The sequence below is a fragment of the Solanum lycopersicum genome, chromosome 1 (assembly GCF_036512215.1).
Source record: "Solanum lycopersicum chromosome 1, SLM_r2.1".
In the NCBI taxonomy this organism is placed as follows: Eukaryota; Viridiplantae; Streptophyta; class Magnoliopsida; order Solanales; family Solanaceae; genus Solanum; species Solanum lycopersicum.
The window spans coordinates 94039804-94052833 of NC_090800.1; the positions used below are offsets into that span (position 1 = coordinate 94039804).

The 13030-nt window shown below is 33.8% G+C and overlaps 2 protein-coding genes across 3 annotated transcripts; one reads left to right on the forward strand and one right to left on the reverse strand.

Moving 5' to 3' along the window:
- The first annotated feature begins 1802 nt into the window (after positions 1-1802).
- On the forward strand, positions 1803-7740 carry LOC101245703 (V-type proton ATPase subunit B 2). The gene is made up of 15 exons (XM_004231010.5): positions 1803-2014; positions 2362-2427; positions 3459-3514; positions 3625-3723; positions 3847-3906; positions 4261-4372; positions 4464-4672; positions 5184-5312; positions 5422-5559; positions 5718-5868; positions 5962-6044; positions 6639-6686; positions 6779-6832; positions 6955-7038; positions 7128-7740. The coding sequence occupies exons 2-15, from the start codon at positions 2370-2372 to the stop codon at positions 7311-7313; spliced, it is 1467 nt and encodes a 488-aa protein (XP_004231058.1). The 5' UTR covers positions 1803-2014; positions 2362-2369; the 3' UTR covers positions 7314-7740.
- Positions 7741-8561: 821 nt separating this feature from the next.
- LOC101246191 (probable hexosyltransferase MUCI70) lies at positions 8562-12314 on the reverse strand. 2 transcript variants are annotated; one of them, XM_004231012.5, is made up of 8 exons: positions 12014-12314; positions 11808-11927; positions 11355-11531; positions 10976-11044; positions 10686-10885; positions 9748-10163; positions 9193-9377; positions 8562-9063 (listed from the first exon to the last, which is right to left on the reverse strand). In XM_004231012.5, exons 2-8 carry the CDS (start codon positions 11881-11883, stop codon positions 8687-8689), a joined length of 1500 nt encoding a protein of 499 aa, XP_004231060.1. In that variant the 5' UTR covers positions 11884-11927; positions 12014-12314; the 3' UTR covers positions 8562-8686. The 2 variants fall into 2 exon arrangements, with proteins under 2 accessions (XP_004231060.1, XP_010315390.1); XM_010317088.4 differs by having other exon boundaries at positions 11808-11918; positions 12014-12290.
- Between the last annotated feature and the right edge of the window lie 716 nt (positions 12315-13030).

Below are 13030 nucleotides of genomic sequence, written 5' to 3' on the forward strand. Positions count from 1 at the left end.
CTTCATCTTACTTGTAAAGTTTAATATTAAATATGAATCATGACTTTATATGCTTCATTTTTCGAAAATCTTACAAGTATTTAAATAATGTTTAAAAAATTATAATAAGCAAATGTAATAATAAAATAAAAGAAAATAATTTTATTTTGACGAAATCAGAGTTTAGATAGAACATCACTACTCCTAGAAAAGATAGAGAAAATTAAAACATCTAAAATATTTTCAACCTAATACCAATATATTGTTATTTCAACATATTATCCCTTATTTCATTTACTTCACCACGGTGAATATTTTGTTCTAATATATACAAAACAAATAAATATATTTTATATGTTTTTAAAAAGTCTATAATATCGCAGACGAGGAGAAATATAAATATTATCTATATATTCGATACTAACCTAAATATTATATATTTCATATTATTATCTTATAAATATTTCATATAATCGCGCGAAGCGCGAATAGTTTCACTAGTAATATATGAAATGAAGAGTTGGTGGATACCAAAAACTAATGACCACTTTCTTCAACAATTGATGAGAGTAAAGCGATACAAATATAGTATATATCAATAAACATAACATGATATATAATGTGACATAGATATATTTTTATTAATATTAAAATATCACACCAAAATATTACAATTGTATCAGCTTACCATTTGTAATAAGCAAGCAATCTTATATTTTTCTGTATTTTTTTAACACCAAAATATTACAATTGTATCAGCTTACCATTTGTAATAAGCAAGCAATCTTATATTTTTCTGTATTTTTTTATTCCGCTACCTTTATAAGCAAGTTCTCAGTAGCAAGAAGAAATGCTTGTCTTTGACCTTCAAATATAAATTTAATTGCTAATATGAGTAGATCAATCGTATAATTAATTGGCCATTTCTGATCATTTATTATTTTTGTCATGTTTTGAATTTTTGAGGGTTTCCAAATCACAGCATACCAGTCCAAATTAGTTGCAAGAGTTAGAGGAGGGCACGGCTTCTTGTTGGTCCCGCGCGACAATCAGTACACTCAACAGGTGTTCCACCATTTGATTTCAACAACACATTTGGATTTCGGCATTTATCTCCTGCTACTACTTTCTTTTTCAATTAAAAAATTGTAAATAGTTTTGAGAAATTAAAATTTATTTATTCAATAAACAGAATTTAAAGCTGATTTTGTAATTAAAATTTTGGATATATACTTAAATACTTCTCAATTATCGGTTATCAATAAATATATGTGAACCAACACGTGAATCCCGTGACGGTAACATTTCTTTCTTTTTTTAAAAAAAATAATTATTCATTATGATTAATCTAAATTTTTCTAAGTAAATTCATTATACAACATTTTTTCATGTTCAGTATCCAAAGTCCGAACATCACACTCTCTGATGCAAGTAATACCAGTATTTATTTGTCTTTAATTATTCACATTCAATTTATTAAGATTTTATTTTATTTTTTTGAAAAAAAGCTCTTTACGAATATGAACAAATTAAATCTATAAAAAAATAAAATTAATTCATTACCTATAAGTTCAGATAAATTCAATAATGTTTAATTAGATGAATTCAATAATTTTATAAACAAAAATAAATATATTTTTTATTTTAAATTATTTTTCTTATTTTATTTATAATCATTTTTAATAAATATTTCTATATTATAATTTAATTTTCCCCCATGTATTTAGAAATTACATGATTAAATTTTTTTAACATTATCCTAATTTAATATCAACAAATTAAAAATTTATTCTATTATTAAAAAATAAACAAATTAAAACGGAGGAACAAGTAAATAAACAAAAGGGAAGTTCACCGGTAACAGCTCGACTCATGTAAGATGTTGATTTCCCTATCACAGTATTAACCCATCTCACGTTCTCATATATTTTCTATAAGAAAAAAGTCCCAATTATTATCTCTGCCATTAGATCTCAATATCGTTTCTCCACGGTCCACCTTGCTCTCTCTCTAAATTTGTGATTGAGAAGAAGAGGTAACTCAGATCCATTCTTCAATCTTCTCTTTTTCATTCTGCAATTCGATTTCACCGATATCCGATTTGTTTTTTACTCACATCAGGTTCTAATCTGCTATTCTGAGCTTACTTGTTGTATGCTTTACTGTTCTTCCATCTCACTGTTGACTTTTGTGTTTGCCTTAATTTGTTATAAACTTTATTGATTTTTTGATGTTGACTGAAGTAAATAGATGTGTTTTCTGGACTGTTTGAACTGCATTTCTTCCTTGGCATTTTGATTACCTCTAGATGTTTGTGATCTGACGATCAACGATGAAATATTTGTCTCATTTTCTAACTTGTTATTTAATTGTGACATTCAGGTTAAAACATGGGTTCTGCACCAAACAGTATTGAGATGGAGGAGGGAACCCTGGAGGTTGGAATGGGTAAATTTTCTGATTTCTCCTAGCCATCTGTTTGCTAGACTACTACTATATTTGGTATTGGGATGATGTTATATGTGCATTATGGCTATAATAAAACTTGAGTAGAAATAACACTTGAAAGATTGATGTTAAAAGGTTATTTTCTTGTATGATTATATGATACAATGTGAATCTCTCTTACTGTTGAGGTCAACAGGATTTTGTAAATTCAGATGCAATTTTTTTTGAGCTTTTCTGTGTGGTTCCAACTTTATGGGATGTCATCCAGGGCACAATTCATATTGTACTTGATTTATCCAGTGGATCATCAAGTAAAAGCAGATGATTTTGCAGCTCTGTTTTTATTTATTGGTTTTGTTGAACTCAATGCAATTCTAATAACCGATGTTATATGGAGTGAGTTGGGCCTCTAAGACCCTATATATCCACAGGATCAGTATCATTGGAATATTAATGTTTAGATGATTTTTTAAGAAACGTTGTTGTCAAGATTAGTTCCACACATGAGGCACTAGTTGCTTACAAAAAGGATAAAATAAGAGAAAATTGTCTGAGATGGTTTGACTACGTTATACATGTACTTCTGAATGCATCGCTAAGTAGGTGTGATACTATGATTTCTGTTTCTTCTTTTAAGGAAGAACTACACTATGGTGATTGAAGGGGTTAAAAGTGAATAGGGTAGAGCTAAAACATATGAAGGTTCACTAAAGTCTTACAATCTTTTGAAATTTATTTTGACTTAATGAAGGACAAGACGTGGTGGTAGCAAATGATTGACACTAACTAGTAGAGATTTAATGCTTAGTTGTTTTGATACTCTTACATTGGTCTAATGTTTGTCAGGACTGTTTGGTATTGGAACGGAACAGGTTCCTATGGTGTGGGAGTGGATATTGAGGCTTCACATAGCCAAACTCAACTAGTTTGATGTTGTTCCATTGTTTTTGTGTTATATATAAACTCTTAAATTATTATTTCTGCCAGTTAAAAGTTTGTTGGCAGATTTCTAACAGTATGTATAATTGCAGAATATAGAACTGTCTCAGGTGTTGCTGGACCATTGGTCATCCTAGACAAAGTGAAGGTAATTGTAGTGTGCTTTGATAATGTCCTTTTCTGTTTTTCCTTAGTGTCCTACTTTATTGTACTTATTTGTGTTGATGAAACTGGAATATTCATGTATGATCTTATCAGGGACCCAAGTATCAGGAGATTGTTAACATTCGTTTGGGAGATGGAACTACCCGGCGTGGACAAGTTCTTGAAGTTGATGGTGAAAAAGCAGTTGTCCAGGTTCTTTGGAATCACTTTTGCTGATCTAGTTTGTCTGTAATTTATAATGTGCTCCTTTGTGTTTAGTATTTTTATAAGGTAGTGCAATCTCCTTAAGCACGGTCATTTTTTCCTTCTTCCCAGGTTTTTGAAGGAACATCTGGAATTGATAACAAATACACAACTGTTCAGTTCACTGGGGAGGTACACAGCAGCTACTATTTGTTTCTAGACTTCATTCATAGAACCCAAATATGTAAATCCTGGTTAACAAACCACGCTCTGAAAATTTCACTTTCTCAACTTTCTTTGGCCTTTAATTTTTTCACTTGCATTTCCATCTTTTACAAACTCCTGTATTACAGAAAGCAGTCAATAGTAAGCATGAAAATGTTTGCTAAAGTAATCCTGTATTTGCAAATGGAGAAAATAATGAAAAACCAGATGGATCCTAAGATGGAAACAAGTGGATTTTTTGTATAGTACTGGATATGTTTTTGTGTGGTGCTATAATTTTGTATTTGTGCTATTTACTAATAACATCAAATATGCTTTCAGGTCTTAAAGACACCAGTGTCTTTGGATATGCTTGGACGCATCTTTAATGGTTCTGGCAAACCAATTGACAATGGTCCTCCTATTTTACCCGAAGCTTACAGGGATATTTCAGGCAAACACTGAGCTCTGGATAGTCCATTATTTTGTTTTTTTATTTGTGATTTCTCTCTAACCTTATCATATCTGTTATTTGTCAACCCTAGGAAGTTCTATCAACCCTAGCGAGAGAACATATCCTGAAGAAATGATACAAACAGGAATTTCCACAGTAGACGTCATGAATTCAATTGCTAGAGGGCAGAAGATTCCTCTTTTCTCTGCTGCTGGTCTTCCTCATAATGAAATTGCAGCCCAGATCTGTCGTCAGGCTGGACTGGTGAAGAGGTTGGAAAAATCTGACAACCTTCTTGAGGTTAGTAGTTTGTCATTTTTCCACCAATCGTATCAAGTTCAGCTTGTATGTGTATTATCCGATTATTATAATGGAGTTGTTTAAGTATATTGATAACAGAGGTCTGTTACATTGCTTGAGAGTTGAATGGCCTTTGAAGATTGTGCTTCCACCTAGCTAAATGTTTCTGACTTTTGTTTGAAACTTTACCACTATCATGACTTGATTGGCTTACATTTGCTGCATGGTCACCAGATTATGTCCAATTGTCACAAGACCTAAATGTGTGTGCACATTTATCTTTTTCTTTTTGCCTTCTGATGGAGTTCATTAACATATAACTTGAAAACAGTCGCATTTGTCTTCCAAATTTTAACTAGAGCTTAACACTTAAGAAAGTTTAACTTGTGTTGCTTCTCTAATCTCACAATGAACAGCTGGATAGGCGCTTTTATGTATCTCTGTTCAGTATGCATTTTGGTTATTGTATGCAAATTGACGTTATTCTCACTTTGTTTGCTTGATGCCAAAGGGTGGTGAAGAGGACAATTTTGCCATAGTCTTTGCTGCTATGGGAGTCAACATGGAAACAGCACAATTTTTCAAACGTGATTTTGAGGAAAATGGATCTATGGAGAGAGTGACACTTTTCTTAAACCTGGTAATGCTTGCATTTTTTTTACATGAAAAATAGTGATTTCCTTTTGTGAAAACAAATGCAGCTATTGAAAGTGAATTTCAAGTGTGACTGGAATATTATGGTTTTGCAGGCCAATGATCCTACTATAGAGCGTATTATTACTCCCAGGATTGCTCTGACAACTGCAGAATATCTAGCATATGAATGTGGAAAGCATGTGCTTGTAATTTTAACTGATATGAGTTCATACGCTGATGCTCTTCGTGAGGTATTGTTCATGAAGTGTATCTTGCAATCATGATTCTGTATTTTTGGAGCACTTTTGGACCTTAAAATAGATTCAAATGGTTTACCCGTTGTTACCTTTTCTGGGGGACTTCTTTCTCTCAGACTTCTGGAACCATAAAACTATAAATTGTCCTACAGGTATCTGCTGCCCGAGAAGAAGTGCCTGGAAGACGTGGATATCCTGGTTATATGTATACCGATCTGGCAACAATCTATGAACGAGCTGGACGTATCGAAGGACGAACGGGCTCCATCACACAAATTCCGATTCTGACCATGCCTAATGATGGTAAATCACAAAATCCTAGCCAGAAACAATTTGCTTTTGTTACTACTTTATATATATATTGATGGATCTCTAATTCTCTTATTATTTGAACAGATATTACACATCCAACCCCAGATCTTACAGGTTACATCACCGAAGGACAAATATATATTGATCGACAGCTTCACAATCGGCAGGTATGTTACAAGTCTCCTGAACTGACTACTTACGCACACCAGTGAAGGGGAACTATTTCTGAATGTTAGAGGAGATTTATAAAATGGACTATTGTTCAAACTAATATAGGAAGTGTTTGCCTTTTCAACACTCTCTCTCTCTCTTGATTTGCTCCTTTTATTTGACTCTCGATCTTTTTTATTTGATTCTGGGATCATCTGAATAAGATTGTGCAGAACCTGAGATTTCATACTGAACTGGATTACTGCTTAGTGACTCAGCAGAGCTTGTGATAAAAAACCACATTCATTTTATGATTTTGCATTACTAGGAGGATATGCAATTTTGCGTTACTATTTTTAAGAAACTAAAGCTAATGTAGTCTAAAGGTTTTGCTTTGGAATAAATGACCCATTGCTTGCTGAGGCAAGTTATATTCCTCGAATTGATTAACCAGCAAGTCACAGCAGTGGAAGGTTCTCTTAATTGAGATTAGCTATGAATAAAGCTTATGAGTGTGGATGTTTGGAATATCTTTACATTCTGAACAGTGTTTGGCTTATGAACAAAAAAAATATCTAATGATTGATTGTCTTTCCTGTTTGATTTAACAGATATACCCACCAATCAATGTGCTTCCATCCTTGTCTCGGTTGATGAAGGTAAGCTTATGGATCTGTTTAGATATGAGTATTTCACAAACTGAGAGGACACCAAACATGTGAATGTTAATTTACCCTTAAAACTTCTGCAGAGTGCCATTGGTGAGGGTATGACTAGGAGGGATCATTCTGATGTGTCCAACCAGGTAAGAATTTTTTTTAGTACTGATGTGTTTCATCAATGTTCCTTCATCATCATATGTTCAGTAAGACTTGATAAATATTTCCAGTAAATGGTGCTTAATCTTAGTAATTTAAAAAATTTCAGCTGTATGCAAATTATGCTATTGGCAAGGATGTCCAGGCAATGAAAGCTGTGGTTGGAGAAGAAGCACTGTCTTCTGAGGATCTGGTTTGTAACTTGAGATAAACTAGTTGACCTTTGTTCTGGCCCTAATATCAACAACCTTTCACTAATTAAATCTTTTTTGAATAAATCAGCTTTACTTAGAGTTTCTTGACAAATTTGAGAGGAAGTTTGTTAGCCAAGGAGCCTATGACACCCGCAACATATTCCAGTCGCTTGATTTAGCTTGGACACTCCTTCGCATCTTCCCTCGTGAGCTTCTCCATCGTATCCCTGCAAAGACCCTGGATCAGTATTACAGCCGTGATGCTTCTAATTGAAGGAACCAGCTATGTACTTAATTACCTGTGTTGACTGCCTTGGAATGAGCTTGATGATACATATGTGGTTTTCCTCGTTAAATTAGGAATCTCCTTTCAGCTCAACAATAAAAGCTCTCTCTACTGGGTTCCCAGAACCAAGGTTTTCCGGCATTTGCAAGACATTTATATTCTTTTGAGAACCAGTTAAGTCGTGGTGTAATTTATTGTGTTGTGTTATCTGCAGATATGGCAGGGTTTGGGTTCCTTTTAAGATTCTACATCAGTTGGGGTTTCTAGGAACTACAAAACCCTTGTTATATATTGTGCTCTTTTTTTTTTTTTTTTTGGTTTATGTTGGACCGTGAACTAATTCTTTGGCATCTTTTTGAATAATGCTGCCTTTTGTGAGCTTCTTTTTTAATAATGGCAACTTCAGTTTAAGATATTTCAGGTAAGCATAGAAATGTACTTATCCTTAATAATGGCAAATTAAGTCAAATTCTGCATACCTGAAATTGCTGCACTTGAAGGCTTGTGCACGCTCTACCCTCTCTAGACTGCACTATTTCACTGCGTATGTTTATTCTGCATTGGATTTTTTACTCTTTCAGACATCTTGTTTGTGACATAACCTACAATGCTGAATATAGAAGTGAATATCATCTGCATCCTCTTTATACTTTGCTGCCTGTGAGGTAATATAACTCACATCTTTATCCAAAATCCAGAGAGGTATTCAAACGTCAAATCCCTTGTCAATTTCTAAGAGGTCGGGTCCATGGATCCATCATATTTGATTGAAGTAAAAATCGTGAGTAATTTGGAAATTTTGAAGTCGAAAAAAGAAATATTGTTTTGGACATGAACCAAACATTGATCGGCAAATAATGCCTTCAGTTTTCCTTCAATTGTTGTTTGCAACGGTACTTTTATTTCATTATATCCCAAACGCGTGCTTACAATATCAAGTACCAAGTGAAATCTGTTTCTCCAAACAGGCGCTAGGAACATCATATTTCGTGGAGCTATGACAGACAGACAGATTAAGCAATTTAAAAAGAGCTGTATTTGCCACTAACCCCTTGGTTTAAAAAAATCCATAAGGCGGTCAGTGTGTTTCTCTTTTGGTGTGTGAAATAGTGTGTCTCAACATTTATGGGATAAAATGCACCCAAAGAACTTCAATAGCCTCAATGCTCTGTGCAGTTGGTGACAGTCCCACGCAGACTAGTTTTTCAGACGAGGAAAACAATAGATTCAGACATGTTTCTCTTCGTAACAAAACCTCAAAATTGATGAAGCATAACACAATGTATTACAGTGTTATTCAGAATTTGGTGAAGAGATAACTCTACAAACCAAATGTGAAATACAAACGGAACTCTCCCAACTCATCCAGCTTTTGAAGTTCTCTTTACAGATGGTAACACAACTGAATCAAGATCCCCTGGATAAGGAGTCCACAACCCTAATCCTCCCCTACTCTCTTTCAAACCACCTGTTTTGTCCTTCTTGAATTCATCCAAAGATTTTACCCACTCTACTTTGGATGAATGTTCGCGGGTATGATTGTGCAAAGTAAAAATGGAATTATACTCACAATTAGGGAACATAAAAAATTTGAACAGGCCTCCTAACCTATAGACAACATATCCAAAGCTCAACTGGTCTCTTGGTGTGAAGAGATGAACTTCATTGAACCACAAGCAACTAAACAAGTTACTCAGTGCGGTATGTTCTCGTATGATAACAGCTCCTTCTGGAATATCTGCAATTACCAAAGAGTTTTCACTATAATGAAAATATATGAGAAAAGACTAACAAGAAAGAATTGATGTCCTGGTGAAGATGACAATCCTCTTAGTTATTGGAACATACAGCAAAGCCTTTAGCTTACCACTAGGAGTACTTTTCTTTGGATTCCATGGTTCCATTCCCTCGTAGCGATATATCTTCATATGAAGATCAATCAACGGACGAGCATATCGTTTTCTCCTTTTGTTCGCATCAGCCTCTTCATACACATTGCGGTGATGCTTGTGCTGAGCAATTGCAAATGTATTCTTCTCACGCCACAAGTATCTTCAAGTAGCCATCGTCTATGTTAGACTACTCATGCTCAATCAAGATCAAGTACTTTCTAAATAAAGGAGACTTCTCTTTGTTTGGTTAAAATTTAACAAAGGAGATTAACAAGACAGAAATTGATGTACAAGTAAAAATTGTAGCTGAGTAGGTATCAGGCAAACAGTTCTACTGGTTTAAGGCTTAGCAAGTCCTGAATCAACCCATTATTACTTAACCACATACTCTTCCAGTTCCAATAATTTAACAATACACGCAATCAATTTCATCCAAAAGGAGAAGGAAGGGGGAGATAACAGATAAGGAACATAAAAGCGAGAGCAACATAATTGGGCCTTAACATGAGGTACCGTCACTAGTATATTACCTTTCAAGTAATAGCAATGGGTCAACTATCAGCTCCATTTTACCATCAATCCAGATACTGTACTGTGCTTGAGGAAATAATCTGTGGGTTAATATTTTGGGGACTTTTCCATTCCTTCTGGGCTCATCATATGGAGGATGCTTCAATAGAATCAAACGCCAGATACCAACCCATTCTCCCCCGTCGTTGTCCTCTCTAACAGTAACATTTTTCTTGATGAACTCAAGGGATACTTCATCGACAACCATAAGGAAGCAAAAGAGCTTCTGAGAACGTGTACTTATATTTGATGGCTGGTGCGGTGTATCATATCCATCAAAAATACCAGAGGCAACAACAAATCGACATTTCTCGACAAATTTGACGTCTTTCTGAGCCATTTCTGCACCACCATTTCGTATAAATCCACAGTGCACCTACAGATGAATATGTATCAAAGATATGAAGCAGTAAACTCAAATTGTTCTCGACTCCTGAGAATAACAAAAGGAAACCAAATACTCAAGAGTTACGAATAAGGGTGCCCTGAATATGTAACATATTTCATTCCTCTTTCCTAATAAGCTGCATAATTAATAGAATAATAGCCACATTGACTTGTGAGTAAGGATGGTAGTCTTTTCCAAGCTATATTGTTAATGTTATCACTGGGGAATGGAGCACACTTATCTCATCATAGTTTATTGATTACTATATGAAAACACATCTCAAAAAATAAGGAGTATTGTACAAAACCTAATTTGAACTCGAACTATAGTAATATACCAAAAGCTAAAGGTAGATTTTATTTTCAAATCATTGTTCACTGCTCCTTATATGAGCAAATTTGGTCTTTACCAAAAGTCTAAAAAAGGAGTGGCTGGACCTAAATGCAACAAACAGGTCCAGAAACAGCTGAAGCTTAAAATTAAGTTAGATTAGACGGTATGTTTACTTACCTTCATGGTTGGTTTCACTTTAAAGCTCTCATCTCTCTGTTGCCATGTTATATGTCCTCCAAATAAAGGTGGTGACCGAGTCCCATTGGTTTCTGTAAAGTCCTCCATGAAGTAAGACAGTGATTGCACAAATTTTTCGGTGGATCTCTTTTGTGGAATGACAATCTTATTCGGGTCATCTGCTACAGGAATAGAACAACCTACACAAATACAAGAGATAAAAGAGTAACCTTAACATTTCTCCTATACATTTAATACAAGAATTTGAATTTACAAATTGGGAAACTCACGATGTGGAGGTGTCACAAGTCCCAGGCTCTGTATTGCTCCATAAATTACACTGCTTTTGTTACAAAGGGCTGTTTGAGACGTAAAATGCTTAGGTTGCTAATTAATTTCTGAAACAAAAATTGGCAGTAACAAGATCATACATACTACTTCCAGCTTTAAACATCGTGGTTCCATTAACCATACAGTTAAGAGAACTTGTGAAAGAGGGTAATGTTTTGTGCATATTCAGATTTCCAGGTGCTAAATATGCTAGGTTTTACAAATGGGTTTGAAAATGATTAATCACATCATCAAAAGTAACTCGAAACAAAAACATAAGTGGATGCTACCATAAATATGGCAGAGGAAAATGAAAACAAGAAGGTGTAATGCAGTTACCTGAAAAGAATGCGATAGACGACTGGCAAGACCAAGCGTGGAATAACAATGCGGTTAGAATGAGTAGACCCCAAATAATTCCGCCCACAAGAACCAACCGAATGAAACCCCTTTTCCATATAATTTTCATAGGAGAGTCTTGGTATGACTTCCCACTTGCAAGGCCTTCCTTACCATCTACATTCACAACAAAAAAAATCTTCAATTTCAACAGAATGTAAGACACCCTTTATCATAATTATACCATACTGATTTCCAGTTCAGGTTCAATAGTTACTACTCTTGAAGTGCCACAATGCAAGACACCCTTTATCATAGTTGCACTAATTTCATATTCGGTTTCAACAGCTATAGATGCAGGACACCCTTAGAATAAATTTCTCTGTATTACTTTAAAATTTTCGAAGAATTAAAAAAGATTTAAAAAATAAGTAAGTCAATATTTTGGTTTACCTTTAGATTGAAGATGATTACGGTCTGCCCTTCGGCTAGCTCTTGAAGAAATGGAAGGCAAGAAATTGCTATCCATACTCAATACATTATGAGGGTGATTAGAATGATGCACTGCCAAATCTTGCAAACGCATAAAAAATTAGAACCCCATATTCGAAAACTAATCAAGATTAACACTTTCTTGAAATGGGTTTTGAGTTTGTTACCTTTCAGTTTGATAAAAATCGAAAATAAGCAGCTTTCTTTTACCAGATTTTGTGTCAATCAATGGCGTAATGTCGAAATTGAAACAAGAAGGGTGATTTTGATACGATCTGGAAATAGCTTGAATTTGAGTTGCTTGCTTAGGTTGTACGCTGGGCATTGGATGGGAGACGCAGTTATTAATTTATTTATTCAATGCGCTTCTCTTGAATTAGAATGAGGATGCCGACAAATCTTGCTCAAGAGAGCATTAAAACAATGTCGTTTTACGGTAAGGCCATTATTTTCTAAATTTGTCACCATATTTAATTAAAATATTTTTTATTTCATTTTTCATATATATATATATATATATATATATATATATATATATATGTTATGTGCTTAATTTAACAGTTGAAGGGAAAGAACAACACACTTATAAAAATAATTTGAGTATAAAAAATCTTTTATTAATAATAAAGGTATTTATTCAGAATAAAAATTAATTTAAGTATCTAAATGAAATACATTGACATATTTAAAAGACGATCATATTTTAAGTTTAAAAATCGTATCCTTTTTCAAATAACTAATCACTTCACTACTGAGAAAAATATAATTTATATATAAAAGAAATCTAATTTTGAGTTCTATTAAAGATCCGAACGAAGACATCAAAATTGGACATTCATAAGATTATTTTAGTTATCATCGTGATACATTTTTATATTATGCGGATGATTAATAAACACATATTTATTATTGCTTTATAAAATAGTGTTATATAAAGCAAAGTTAATCGATATAAATAAGGACCGAAAAAATGACAACCAAACTCATTTGATGTTAAACATAGGTTGGCAACAACTAAATTACTAACCACCAGATAGTAGATACAGAGAGGTTGGTTGGATCAACTTTTTTTCTTTCTGAGCAAAAGAAAATCAGGAACTCAAAAATCTATATAAAAAGAAGAAAAGGTAATTTTTGGGCCAAAAAATAATTATTTGATCTTGTTTAAAATTTACCCAAAGTTC